A 15,239-nucleotide genomic window follows, 5' to 3' on the forward strand; every position below is an offset into this window, starting at 1 on the left:
TAACGCTGCTTCCGCGTCCAGCCCTCCCCAGGCACTTGTTAATCATGTTGGTGCCTTGCGGTACAGTTTGTTCTTTCCGGTGTAACCAGCAGCAAAGCAGGGTCCCGTCAAAAAAGAAGAAATACAGGTTCCCACTGCAGCCTTACACAGCGTAGGAATTTCCAGCTTGTACAAATCAGCTCCCAGATTGAAAGAAGTGAGATATATAAAGCTGGAAATGTCTGCGTATTTTATCAGATGGTACCTTTCAGAATTTAATAGGATTGTCCACCTGTGTAAGTAAACTCCTGTGTTTATGAAAACTGTGTGCGCTTCAGTATTTTCATTGTATGGGGTGATTTCTGTTTCTTCAACCTTGCCTAAAAAGAGGAAGAATGTTTTATTTTAATCCAGTTTAGGAGGCTTAAATGTATTTCTTTTTCCTCCTGGTTTTTGTATTTATTTATTTTTTTTTCTGTTTGCTCTTTTGAAACATTACACATGTGCTGTTATCTCTGTTCATTTGGGCTGCTTCAATGACCTGTTTTCTTTCTCAGGGCATCTCTCTCTGGCAGATGTTAAATATCTCCTGCCATTTTAATTTTCAAAAAATTATGTCTGTTCTCTCAGTTTCTCTATTAATATAAGATGACCAGCAGGATTCAAAGATGCAGGAAATTGTCAGCAATCTTGTCTTGGCCAACAGTGAACTTTTAGAATTAGATCTCTGGGGTTCTTGAAAATTGCTTTTTTGCATCTCTTTTCTACCCTGGGTTGTCTCTTCTCTGCAGCCTGGTTTTATTTCCTTCCTTGTTCTTTTTCTATATTCACTTTGCTTTTCTACTTTTTGCTCTTGTTACCTTCCTCACTTCTCATATTGTTATTGATCGTTTTCTTTGATCTACTTTTCTTGATATCTGTGCAAAAAAGTCTCTTACCCTCCAAATGTTTGTACTGTCAGTTTCAGGGAGTGGGAAAATAGCTAACTTGGTGGCCTTGGCTTCAAGTTTGTGCAAATATTTGTCTTGAACTGTGTACCAAAATGATCAACTCCTTAATAAATGTACTTACTTTTTTGGATGTGGCTTCAGTGGGACACTGGGACTGTAGAGCATGCTAATTAAAACCCAAATAAGCAGGAATACATCTCCCATAAGCTACAATGTTGCTGTGCTTGGCAAGCATGTGTTTTGAGAAGAGTTTCTTTTGGAGTGACTTAGAAAGAAATCAGTTTTGCTATGGTTGTAAGCAAATTTATTCTGACACCACTGTCCTCACTAGGACTCTGTGATGCAAAGCTGGAAGGATACGAGGGTGAATCAGCCCCATTGTTCGTATGTGCACATCCCAGTAATTGCCCCTGTGGATTTTTTGCAGCGCATACACAACTTTATAACAATGCAGGCAATTACCTCTCCCTCATCAAACACTTTCCTTCCACCCTTCCTTTGGTGGCATTTTTCTGGGTAAGTGCGAGGATAGCAATGAACTCTATTTACCTTCTACTATTGACATATCTGAAGTGGAGCAATAATCTGTTTTTGCACTACACCCCTCTGTTGTACTGTCTTTCCTGGGACTATTAGCTATATCTTAATTGGGATCATGTCACTCAGACAGGCCTCCCACAGAGAGTGTCAGGGTAGAGAAAGAAACACTACGATTTCCCAAGTCGTCGTTTTTGGCATGAGTCGGTTTCAGCACTGTTTTCTTAGCAAGCTCTTTCCTCTAAAATCCATTATCAGCTGTGCGTAAATAATACTCTGAGCAAAATCAAAAGTCATAAATTCCTTGGCAGTTGTTTTTTTATCTGCTATCACATTTTGATATTTTCAACTCAACTGTTTTGATAGTCACTAATTAAACTTTGTAAGTGTTCAATTTGCAGAAAGGAAAACATCATTTTCAGTCAGAATTATTTTTCTTCCAGTCTGGGAGAAAGAACAATGAAGAAAATACAAAATGTTTTCTGTAAAACCTTCTCTAAATAATCTGTCCTTTAAAACCACAAAGGTCTTTGACCTCTCATTTCAGTGGAGAAACTCTGGAAATCCACTGACAGCCATAAAATGCCAAGGAGTATATCACACCTACCATAATGATAGGCCTCAAGTACACACAGAAGAAGTATTTCTGCAGGATAATGAAGTGATGTAAAGCCAGAACATTCATGTGGTTACAGGAGAATGAGATCTGGGGGCAGGAAAATTGTGCCAGACATTATTTGGTGTGGTTAGCTCTGGCAGCAGAGCATTGATTTCAAAGACTTAAAAGATTCTCAGGTTCTCTGTTCTTGCAAAGATATGAATTTTCCTACAAGTAAATTAATATTTATGCACAATTTGTTGCTAAAAAAAAAAAAAAAAAAAAAAGGGTGCTTGAGAATACTCTGAATTATTATGGGATCTTACAACTATTGGTAAAGGTGCATATATTTCTCCTAGATCAAGCACAGTTGAAATCTAAGTAGGTGTCTTTGAGGTTCCCAAAGCAGAGTGATCTAGCCTTTTGTTCCAGACCTGTGGATGACTGCACTGGAAACAGAAGGATTATCAGAGAGAGAGAGAGAAAAGAAAGTGAGACACTTCTGAGAGGATATGTAAAATAGGTCCTTATAGCAACAGAGAGAGGAAAAGACGGATTGACAAGTTTCCACAGGTAGGCCTCGGCAGGCTTGGATCAACAAAGTTCAGAAAAGGGAAAAAACTAACCACTAAAACTGGAATTACAACATGGGCCACAAGACAAAATGTGAATAATAGGATGATACTGGATAAGCTTAATACATCTTGATTTCAGAGCAGAGTGCAGCTAGCAGAGTGAAAAAGCTGAGTCAGGAAGTTGTGCACAGTATTCTATTGCTTTAATTTAGTTCCAAGTACTTCTTTCATTACTAGGTAAAGTTTCAGTAACCACTACTGATTTCTTGTGCATGCTGAAAAGAAGAACTATTGTCATGTGCCCCTTCACACAGAAGTCAGAAATTAGCAAGTCAATGCTTTTGGAAATGCAAAAGGGAGAAATACAAAAGGTCTTGTGAAGGCCTGGGGGAAAAAATGTTATTGCCCTCACAGCTCAGCACCCTACTACCAGGAGGGGTAGCAGAGGTGAGCTCCACCTCAACCATAAGTATGTTAAACACCTCCAAAGAGAATGTTACAGGAAGTCCTCTAGTCTCAGGAAGCTGAGGGACCTCTGTATTTGTTTGCATCATGGAAGCTGGAGGACAGCCCTTTAAATCATGTCAAGAAGATCCATTAAGTTAATGAGGGTTAATTGATTCAATATATCTAATTTTATGTACCAACCTTTCATCATCCCTGACCTGGGAAAGACCTGAGGTAGGTGGGGTGGTAGGGAAATACCTAAACACTTAAATAAACACATAATTAATAATTAATTAATAATTATAAAAATATAATTTATTATATTTATAATTAAATAAATACATTTCTGATAGTTTTCTTTTGTTGGAATTTCTTTTGATGCAGCTGGGAAAGCCTAAGTTAGTCATTAACTGCTATGTACCTTCTCTACACAGTATCCCTGAATTAAATGCCTTAACATGATTCTGTGTTCAGACTAACAGTGCTGTTCTTGATTTTTGTTTGTTTTTCATGTTTTGTTACTACTTGACAGCTGAAGAAACCTTTAAATATCCTGGAATATGGTGGAAGCTGTACTGATAGATATGTTCAGCCTCCCAGCTAACTTGCAGAACAACATACAAGGATTACTACACAACACTCTGGAAGCTATTGAGAAATGTTCTGCCATCCATGCCCCATGTGTTTATGTCATGTGTTGCCAGAGGCAGGGGAGTGAAAGGAAAGGTGAGCAAGAGTTCTTGCTTTCAGCTCTCAGAGGTTTTCAGAGTCTGAAGAGGAGACTGGAGGTGGTATGTGCTCAGACTACAGCTGCTGCGTTGTACACCATCAAACAGAGACTGGATGAAAATGACCTGAGCATCATTAAAGTTATTCTCCCTACCTTAAGAAAAGACTTAATGAAAGTATATATAGACCATCTCTTTACAGCAGTCTACCAGTTTGAATTTGAGGATTTACAGGTGGTATCTGACTGTGAAAACCTGTGGCAATCTGAACATCAGCATGAAGGGCAAAGACTTCCTTCACAGGATGTGGCACTTATCCACAGTGAGATTCAGATGTACTTGGAAAGCCTGCCAAGTCTGAAAGGGGAGCTCACCATACTCAGATCTTCCCTGATCCCAGGTAAAGAGAGTTCCAGATAATAGTTCTTAACAGAGTTTTTAACAGAGACTTACCAAGCATACTTCTTCAAGGGAGTTGCAAAATGGATGAGATTTGGAAATGCCTTCAGGGATCAAATAACTCTATATGATGTTGTAATAGTGTATAATGTGTATAAGAGAAAGAAGTGTCAATAGAAATACAGCAAAAGGCTGGCAAGACTGTTCAGGCCTAAGCATGATCTGAGGAAAGACAGTCCTGGGTTTAGTGAGGGCAGACCATAAAATCTTCTCCTGTGTAGGAATTACACACTTTGAGAGTTACCATCATAATTTGGAAAGGCAGGATAAGAGTTTCTGCTGGTCTGCAGCCACAGACATGCCTGATGTCTCAGTGTCCCTACTGTGGCATGATTATGAGCTAGAAGGAAATTAGGAATCCTTATATTTAAATGCCACAGATAAATCCAAGGTAAAGCAATTCTCTACTTGACTGGCTGATTCCATGTCTCTTCAGTATAAACCCATGTAACAGCTGTTTTGATCTTGTTTTGAAAGCAGTTGTTTGTTGTGTCTTCTTGCCTTTCAGATGACATTTTCTTACATGGGTTCACCACAAGGACAGGAGGGATCTCCTATATACCAACTCTAAGCTCCTGCAATCTCTTCAGCAGCTCCAAGCGGAGGGATCCACAAGTTGTTGTTAAAGAAAATCTCCGCAGGCTAGCTAATGCTGCTGGATTTAACCCAGAGGCTTTTCACAGAGTCAAGGTATCATATAAAACAATGGATTCAAGTAAATGGCTCAGATATTCCTTCATGTGTCACCGGCTAAATTGTAGGCATTATTCTTATCTTTGTCAGCAAGAGCTTGTGATAAGCAGGACAATTAAAACATTTACGCTGGCATCTTATCTGGGAGAATAGCCATCCAAACTATCAGCCATTTGGCACAATATGGAGAAGCAGCACTGATTCTTCCAAGTCTAATGTTCTAATATTTAACATACCACAAAGTAGAATAATCAGATAAATGATCAGAGCATTTTCTCCTAAAGGAAAAATACACCATCGCTTCTTTAGTGGCTTTCTACTGATACATCTGCATGGCATCTGAACAAGTGAGCACCTGATTTCCATGCGTAATCAGTGCAGAAGAGTATTTCATGTCAAAGAAAAAACCTGGTACTAGTCAGAGCTCAGTTGTTTTGCAGCCATGTCACTGTCCACACTCTGGTTTTGTTTTGACAGGTTGATCACGCTAATGCTGTGTGTATTATGGGAAAGACAGAGCCTGACAACTATGATGGAATAGTTACGAATCAGAAGGGTGTCACACTGGCAGCTCCAGGTGCTGACTGCATACCCGTGCTGTTTGCTGATCCTGTCAGAAAAGCCTGTGGTGCTGCTCATTCTGGTAGGAATTGCAAATTGCACTCCCTTATGCAATGCACAGGTTTCCTGGGACTCAAACTGAGATACGAGACCCCAAAGCTGGGCTTTCTTCTATCTGTTCCAAACAATGATACTATCTCTAACTTGACCCTGGGTTTTTTTTTTTCCCCTAAAAACAACATTAAAACACTTGGACCATATTATAAAAATATATTTCTGATTTATTTATATTGTATTCCCACTTAAATGTTTCAAGCACAGAGGAGCTGTGAGTTGTGCTATAATTGCCCAAACCAGGACACTTGGGAAAAAGAACTCTGGAATTCTCTGTAGTTTTCATCTCCACAAAATTATATTAGAAAACTGATTGCTGTTAATCTGTATGTTTGGGATGGGGGCGGTGGGGAGAGGGCAGGTTCTAAGCTAATTTATTATTAGATATAATTATTTAATTTTAGATGTAAATGCATCTCCTAATTTATACCTTTAATAATTGCATATATTTTTAGCTGCTAGAAAATTAAAAAGAAAATGTATACCATTTTTTTTCAACCTCTCATTTCTCACAGGATGGAAAGGCACATTGTTAGGAGTGTCTATGGCCACAGTGAATGCTATGGTATCTGAATATGGCTGCAACGTGAAAGATATCCTTGTGGTGCTGGGCCCATCTGTGGGACCTTGCTGCTATAAACTTCCTCATGAATCAGCAAAAGAATTTCATAGAATTGATCCAAAGTGTGTGAGACTATATGACTCTGCAAGTCCTTATATTGATATCAGAAGAGCAACAAGGTAGGCCTCCTGAGGGAGAAAAACACTAATTCTGCATTCATTACCAATAATTATTTTGATACTGTATTATTCAGCCCTAATATGGTGAGGATTCTGAACAAAGTACTCTCTAGTTTTTTGCAGATCAAGAAAGGATACTTTTGAATGAATGGTATTTGCTCACTTTTGCTGGATTTCAGATTATTTTATTGTTATACTGTTATATATTGTTAGTTTATGAATTACAGACAAAAGTTCAAATTTAATGTGATTTTATGGGTTGCAGGAGAATAATTATTTTAGTCTAAAACTGAAAAAAAGAAACAAAAAAGCAAATGAAAGCCCCAGTCATAATATTGGCACAGTTTGGTTTGTTCAGTTGGTACTTGAGGTTTTGCCTTAACGATAGTGCCTTACGGAATGTATGTACAGAAAATAGTATTTTCTGTTTCTCTTTTTTTTTCAGGATTCTTCTTGAGAGAGGTGGAATTCTTCCTGAGAACATCCAAGATGACTCTATCACAGACCAGAACCAAAACATCACTTTCTGTACTGCATGCCACCCTGATAAATTTTACTCTCACTTTCGTGATGGCAATAACTTTGGGACACAGATTGGCTTCATATCAATCAAAGACTGAGAAAGTGTCTCTTTCTCTAGAACAGCATTTAGATAGTAAGTCTGCTGCATTGTCTGGCATCCTGCTCTCCTCATAGAAGTTATCCCTCCTTTGACGGATTTGCAGTAGGGAATCCATAGGTCTTGAGATTCTCCTGCTTATTTGTTTCCTTGACCTTCTGAAACAAGAATAAGTACCTGTGGTGTGGGGACAACAATTCTTGTGTGAAGCAGGGTGCAAAGGAAACAAGGACAACCCACACTAGTGGCAAAATCCTTCTATAAGACCCAGATACAAGCTCCAAGTTTATGGATCCTCCTTGACCAAAAATTTTGCAGAATCCTTACTATCTTAAGGTGGTGGAAGCCCAAAAAACGCCAGTCTTCATTAGTTTCTGGTTGAGACTGCTGAATGACACTAAGTATTTCATTGCTAATACAGGAAGGGAAGCCAGTATTGCACGTTACCTGTTTGAGACACCCAACTTTGATAGTTTCAGCTGAAGCCTTACAAAATTTTGTGCATGGGATTAATTTTCTTCTTTGGATTAGTTTAAAGAACTCCAAAACATTTAAAGGACTTGTCCTATGGAAAATGATTTGAAAGTGAGAAGCAAGCAGGCTCCTTTGGGGCAGACATTGAAAATATATGAACTCTCACCATTCTGTAATTTTTGGTTATAGTAAAAGTAGGACTAAAACCCTTAATTTATGATGTGTATGTTCAAGTCTCCTTAGGATTATTTTTTTTTAAACAGTGGTGCTTTGATAATGTCATTGATAGTCTCAACAATGCCAAGTTTTTCACTAAATATTTAAAAAGTTCCGTTAATTTATCCCAAGTTAATTTTACTGACCAATAGTTGGATTTATGTGTCTTACTAAGCAAAGTGCTTACTTTGCACTGTGTGCACTGTTTACTTTTGACCATAAAAAAAAAAGCCTCTAGATTTTACAATAGACGTGATGTTTTCTGACGCGCAGACAGTGAAGGATTGCTAACAGTAGAGCTGTGCTAACTGCGGCTTGAAGAGATGCCAAGCGCAAGCCTTGGGCCAGCGGCTCGCATGACGTACTTTCTATTTTGGATTCTGTGAGCTTTCTCCGGTCTGACCGCTATGCCCACTAGAGGTCAGTGCTGGCTCGCTCTGCTTTTCCATCCTGCAGGGATGGATGGATGGATGGATGGATGGATGGATGGATGGATGGATGGATGGATGGATGGATGGATGGATGGATGGATGGATGGATGGATGGATGGATGGATGGATGGATGGATGGATGGATGGATGGATGGATGGATGGATGGATGGATGGATGGATGGATGGATGGATGGACGGACTGATGTCCAAACCATGCAGTTTGCAAAGCACAACACATGCTGCTACTTTTGCCTTTACAATCGTCTGTCAAGTTACTCTAATATCTGTGCTTCTGGAATAATCTGTTTTCACTTTGATTTGGAGCTGACTGAATTAGATCTTTCCTTGTTTTCTGGAAGAACAGATGTTTTCTTAAAAACTTACTTTTACCTGTGAATGGTATTTCTCAGAGAAGAGCCTGGCTCTTCTCTGACTTCTTTCAGAGAACATACTTCTCTGAGTATTTTCTCTGACTAACCATCTATGAAAAAAAATGCTTCTGCCAACTCTCTTACTTCTTCAGAAATATTATTCTTCTGCTGCTGTAGCCCTGCAGTCACTGACAATTTTCAGTTACATTTTTAAAACCCTTCCATTGCTTTTACCATTCATTCAGCTGGCTTCAAACCAGAGGCTCGGGATCCAGCAGGGCAACACTCACAGTACTCTGTTTAGAGTTGCCAAGCACATTGCTGCACACCAGGTGTGCATGGTATGTATTGCATGTATTATTGACTTGTTCTAAATATAGGATAGTTAAATATAGGATAATTATATGGATACTGACAGGCTTATCTTGCTGCACTAGTTAAAAACACCAACCCAACAGCCTACCTTCACCTTTTAGTTCTGTCCCTTTGCTCTGATTTCTGTACCACTTTATGGAAACCGATTGATGTAACGATGAGGTAAGGTACCCTTCTTGAAGCTATAGGGGCAGTAGCACTACACAGCTTTCAGTCCCTGCACCTGAAGCTCAGCCAAAGCGTGTCTGTCAGTGGTGCCCTTCACCTAACCCTCTTCCCTTGTGGATTAAGGGTATGCCATCAAAAACAGCTGAGTTACTTGGTTCTGCAAGGTACTTGAATGATGAAGCATCATAGGGGCCCATGTGCCTGCTGTTATCCCATCTCACCTCAAAGATGGTTTTAAACTAATTCATTTATCTGTGCAGTAAGTAGAAAGATCTTGCAGTCATGCTCTTTACCACGGTTCAAATGTCCAACAGTATACTAGGTCACATTAATATGCTACTGATAGTAAGCCTTGTCTTGTTCTTATCTGCTCAAGGATTGCAATAGAGATTTTATGTCTAGAAAAATACCATTTACAGGTCATGGTAGGGCTATGCAAGCTGGAGAGAACATCAGAATGAGCAGAAACACCAAAGGCTTCACCTTTTGGAAGACAAATCATTACCACAATTGTTCTTTTTTTCCTTTTCCATTAATTACCTAGACTGTAAACCTTTCGAGACAGGAAACAGTCTTTTGTACATGGATGACTGAGGTAGAAAAGTCCATGATAGATTAGAAAGTATTATAAAGTTCAGTCTCAAATCATGCTAGACTCCAAATCATAGCTTCTTTCAAAAGTCCTTGCTACAAAGGCATGGTAATCCTGGTATTAACAAAAAAAAAGCTTGGAGGGAGGGCATGATAAGAAGGAGACTAGGCTGTTTCACATATCTGTTTATTTACTTTTCATTCTTGTTGCTCACTGAAGGAGGCAAGCACATCACCCATGATTCAGGGCCTCTAGAGAAGCTCTCAAAACGCTTCATAGATTGTTCAAGTGTACCTAACTAATTATCAGGTCCCATTTATTACCCTAATATCCATTGAATTTCTAAGCTGCATTTTCCCTATTCTTGTTATTAAATAACATTAATTATGATAATGGTGTGCCCTGAGGAGAGCACACGACATGATCACATTGAATATTGGTTTTGCTAGTTGTTACTGTGCAATTAACATTTGTTACTATTGTAGATTCTCAATATGGGCCTCTTTATTTACATTATATACTTGAATGAAGTGTACTAAAACATGTCTGAGAAAGACTGTATTTACTATTCCAGTAAAAGAGGGCATTTCTAGCAAGCCGTTCTGCCTGGGGAAGCAGTGTGAAATTTCAGAGGCACAGATCAAAGCCTGAGGTAATTAGTGAAATGTTTATCCAAATCATGCCAATTATTGCAACAGGTATGGCAAAGTGGAAAACTATTAAAGAAATGAGATTAAAAATGTTTTTAATGCATTTGTAGAGGTCAGTTCCATCAGTGACTGCTGGTCTCTGTCTACTGACAACCTGAGGAGACAGGATGGGAGCAAGGCAGTTTTGAATTTGACAGTTGCCTTTGTGATTGGCTACAAATTCAGAAGCCATGGGCCTGGATGTTCAGCAGAGCATTTGGGCACATCTTGACTCGCAGAAAGTATGTAATCCCTCCCAAATTACAAGCATTCAATTACAGGAAAGCATCTCCTTTCCCCAGCAGTATCATGGACTTGCAAAGTGGTCATCTTTGCACATGTTGTTTTCCTCATGCTTATCTCTTGTGCATCACTGCATTTCTGTCTAGCACCACTCACAGTTGCCCTGTGAGGTGTGAATGTGTTCACAAGCGGTTGGAAGACACAGGTGCCATTCTGCTCAGAGCAGCACCAGTGCTGCTTTCTTTTGTATACTTCTTCTCTTTTTTCTTTTAGCAGCAGCGTGAGACTTCTTAGCACAGTGTCTTTATCACTATCCTCCAAACCATTCCTATTTTATAAGTTTCCAAAAGAGCTACCACTTTCCAGATTACATAGCAAATAAGTCAATATTCCTAGATTCCCTCACTGCTGTCCTCATTTCCACTCCATATTCAATTTGCTGCTGGGCGATGCAAAGAGGGGGATGAGCTGCACTCATTTATCCCGAGGCCCAGAGGGGCTGCGCGTGTGCACTTGCCTTGATGTCATTTGTGTGAAGCTTTTGTTCTCTGAGTACCAAAGTCCTTCCTGAACTCAGGCCTCTTGTGCAACCATATTAACAGGACAGTGCAGTGTCATGAGTAGTAAATCCTATATGTGACAGAGGAAATAGTGTATTGACCTGCTGAGGGATTTACATACCTCCAAAGACAGCAAGCTCTGCCTGTGAGGCTGGCTTGTTCCACTTTCCATTTCCAGCAGGTACTATCCAGTGCTTAAAGGTGAATGACTTGAATAGATATGTATGTGGATTTAAAAACTGTCCTGGTTGAGTATATTCTTATATCCATGATGCTACTAATCATTACCCAGTGTAATGCCTTTTTATAAAATACAGAGATTTTGCAGTTGTGCTTACTTTAAATATACAGTGCCTGTGGCTGTGCTGCTAAAAAGCTTGATTATGTATTTCCCAAAGGCATGCAGAGAAATAGGAAGCTTGCTTTTTTAAGTGATCCTTCTGATCTTTCATTAGTAAGTGTTTAATTTACAGTAGCATCTCACATTGCAAATACTTGTCTGTCTGTCTTTGTCTGCAAGCTCTCAGGGCTGAGAGGAGATCCACAGAAGAATTTTGGGGGCATGGTCTCCAAAGGACAGCAGGACTGAGTTCTCTCTCTTATCCTTTTATGAAGGCAGCATCATGTCTCCAGGGCAACCTGAATTCTGACGGTCATAGGAGCAAGGACATGGCATGGATGTTCTATTTGATTCCTGCAACTGAAAAGAGATCTGAGACAAAAATCAATATGTAAACTGAATTCTTTTTACAGTTAATTTTATCCAAAGGTTCATTTTCTCTATTCCTGTGCAAATGTAATTCAAAACTGCTGAGTATTGTGTTTGTTTTGTTGATCTTTCCCCTTCTGCATGTAGCAAAGGCCCAAACAAACTGAAATAAATAGGTTGCAACATAAAAATGAGGGGTGAGCCTACCATAAAACTGAGCATGCATTTTATAATGGAACCTGAAAAGAGTGTTCATATTTCAAAATGTATATATTTTTGCAATATTTTTAAGCAGTGAATCATAGTTCTGGTCAATTGAAAGTGATTTTTCCAACAACAGCTGTCTGAAATAAATACCTTATCATTTCTCTTTGAGGCACTGAGCTCTATCCTAAAGCAATATTGAAGCATATGTTGCAGCTAAAGGAAAACATTTCTGTTCTGCTTTGGTTATCTTTCTTAGAAATATGTGAACTTGATTTTCCTACACAAGAATGAATCACAAAAAAACTCAGCTGTGAAAACAAAATTGTGACAGGTAACTCAAACACTTTCAGTCAGTTTTAATATGTGCTTTTAGTAAGTGCTTCATTAAAGAAAATTGGGTCATGCAGATGATTTTATTTTGACTCCGTGCTTTCTTCTTTATATCATCCCCATAAAAAGCTACAGGACATAAAAGGTGAGTCAATCAAAAAACTCTTTAGAGAGGCTCCTTTAGGTTTGTGGATGTTTATTGCTGCATTTGATACTTGGATCTTCCTCAGTTCCCTCAGTTATGGTGCAAGTTGGATCCATGGGTTCCCTCAGCACTGACACATTCTGGCTCATGTAACTCCATGCTATCCATGGCAGAAACACAGATTCAGAGTCAACATTGATGTTCATGTTGTAGCTTTTGTTCGAACTATATGTTGCTGACATAAATGACATTGCAACAAAAATATGGTGTGATGATGGTAAGATATTTTGAGAAAAATCTCCTGAGCAACCCTGCATTCACTTAATGTTTTAGGGGCTAGGTCAGCAGCAATTTTTTGCTTTTAATGAGACTGGGAAAGTTCAAGATAATTCTGCACTCTCCTTATCTAGTAGATGTGTTCATCAGAGTGACATAGTTTGGGTTTTAGAGTCTTGTCCCACGTACAATTATATTTCTCTAATTTCCTTTAATAATGGCTTCGTAAGAAGGGACTGACTATGTGTATATTGGCTAAGAAGTGCAAACTTCAGCTGACCCCTCTTCATTAGTTTATATTACTATTTAACATAAAAGTCTGTTAGAAAATACAGGCACTACAAAATGGCAAAGCTGGACTGCTCAAACTAAATGTTCTTTTAGGAGAAAAATATTTAGACAAAGCTAGTTTCAACATCTTCAGGATGACAGATTTCAATACAACTTTTGAAGCAGCTCTTATTTCCTACTTTGAATATTAGGAGTAATCTGAAATAAACTTTAAAATTGAAGAAGTGCCATTGCAAATTAAAACAAATATTAAAATCTCAATTTATGCTGAAAAGAGCCCGCCTTCCACAGAGCTCATCTTATTAATGTATATTTATCTGCATGAACCAGTCCTCTTATTTCTTCAACAAATATTTCCTTCATAGATTGTAGATTGTTATATTCCCTTCAATAAATGTTTAGAGAAGTTTTACATACAACATTTAGATCCATTAGTCTTTCCTAAGATGACCCTTCAGCTCTTAGTTCTCCAGATTCTGCCTTATTAATGTCAATTAGGTGTTCATCAGTTTTCACTTACATGCACTTTTAGAAGGAGAGTGACATTTGAACTTTGTACAGACTTGTTTTTTTTTTTCTGATAGGCTTTCAAAGTGGTGCTTTTAGATACAAAAAAAAAAAAAAAAAGCTTGAAACAGTCTTAATTGAATGACCTTGGTTTCCCTCTCTTCCTTATTTTCCAAAAGAGTCATAACCTATTGCACTTCAATTTGGATTTATTTTAGGCTTCCCAGCTATAACTCATAATTCATCACATTGTTCCAGAAACAATCTTCATGAAGGAGGCTCAACCCAGAAAGTGAAAAATGGTTGTTATTTTTGAGGCTGACACGGAATTTATGGTAGGAGAGCATTTATAACTTAAGCAAAAACTTTTTAAGTATCTGAGGTTGAAAAGCTGATACTAGGAAACTAAAATAATATGGAAATAACTTCACAGTTTTGCAGGGAGAAAAAATATCCATACGTGCGACACTGAAAATTCATTCCTTGAATTATATTCACATCAGGACTGGATGCCTTTATATATACTCATCCCTAGCAAACTGGGAAGAGGCTAGAAGGAAAGAATGATGTTGTTTTCCCACTCTAATAAATTATAGGAGAAAAGAGGTATAAAGCAGCAATCCTTTTAGCAAGTGAGTTAAAGAGTGCACTGGCTAATGATGAACCACTTTCTATGGAGCCAATATCTGAGACTGAAAAAGCAGCCAGTCATTCCCTGGCTCTGCAGCAGTCTCAGTTATACACAAACAGAAGCAGGGAACAAAAATCTCATTTGGGATGCAGCTAGCCTGAAACAGGTATCCATGGTGAGACACTCTTGGATACAAGAAGCAGAAAAAAAGCATCATGATAATAAAGACATTTCTACACCTGCCTATTAAAGATTTAGTGCAAGAAGAATTTTTCAATGTGGAAACATGGCCCCTACCTTATTGTCTGAGCAGAGAGTGGTTCTGCCAAGCATCTTCCTGTGGGTAGCTATTTACCACAGTTGCTAAAGCTTTTGAGGCTTCTTTGTGTGGTAGAATTCTTCCCCAGAACCTGGAAGGGTTGGAGTATTGAATTCTTATAGATTTATTTCAGTTCTCCTCTTTTTTCATCCCTAATTCAAACCCTGCTACAGGCATACCATGCACTCAAAAGCTTCCAATCCATGCAGGCAGGGAGAGGACCACAATTAATTGTGGGAGGCAGATAATAACTGTCTGTATTATCTGCATGCAGGACTCTGGGACCTTGCTGGGGCCAGAATAATCGCAATGAAGGGCAAATCTGCCCTTGCCCACTGCAGCTGTATTTCTGAACTGAAGATGTGGAAGAGAAGCTGCTTTCTGATATTTCAGTCAGCTTGGCTAACAGCCCAATTTGGCAGACTTGGAAGATTTTCTATCATAATGTTTCTCTGAAGTAAGCTGTAAGAATAAATGGCATAATGTATGTTTGGCTCAAGAGATGAGAGTCTAAATTTTGAAGAATCTTTTCTTGTTTGTTATGGAACAAATCCCAAACTTATTGCTTAGAAGTCCAGGCACCCTGGTGCTATGAGGCCCCATCTGAACATCTTGAGTAAAGCGGGCAAGTATTCTCTAGTGCGAATACTTGCTAACATTTCTAATCTCAGCTATATTAATTACTGTGGCAGAAGTTATTTCA

At 38.7% G+C, this 15,239-nt stretch overlaps 1 protein-coding gene across 4 annotated transcripts; it reads left to right on the plus strand.

Annotated features, from left to right (window-relative positions):
• Positions 1-95: 95 nt before the first annotated feature.
• Positions 96-14,925, plus strand: LACC1 (laccase domain containing 1). Of its 4 annotated transcripts, none has more exons than XM_058827959.1 (7): positions 96-275; positions 3,619-4,214; positions 4,782-4,963; positions 5,444-5,609; positions 6,157-6,382; positions 6,828-7,037; positions 14,811-14,925. In XM_058827959.1, the coding sequence occupies exons 2-6, from the start codon at positions 3,647-3,649 to the stop codon at positions 7,000-7,002; spliced, it is 1,317 nt and encodes a 438-aa protein (XP_058683942.1). In that variant the 5' UTR covers positions 96-275; positions 3,619-3,646; the 3' UTR covers positions 7,003-7,037; positions 14,811-14,925. The 4 variants fall into 4 exon arrangements, with proteins under 4 accessions (XP_058683942.1, XP_058683935.1, XP_058683949.1 ...); XM_058827952.1 differs by lacking the exon at positions 14,811-14,925 and adding an exon at positions 11,642-12,837; XM_058827966.1 differs by lacking the exon at positions 14,811-14,925 and adding an exon at positions 1,261-1,445 and having other exon boundaries at positions 6,828-8,164.
• The last annotated feature ends 314 nt before the right edge of the window (positions 14,926-15,239 follow it).

The sequence above is a fragment of the Poecile atricapillus genome, chromosome 1 (assembly GCF_030490865.1).
Source record: "Poecile atricapillus isolate bPoeAtr1 chromosome 1, bPoeAtr1.hap1, whole genome shotgun sequence".
In the NCBI taxonomy this organism is placed as follows: Eukaryota; Metazoa; Chordata; class Aves; order Passeriformes; family Paridae; genus Poecile; species Poecile atricapillus.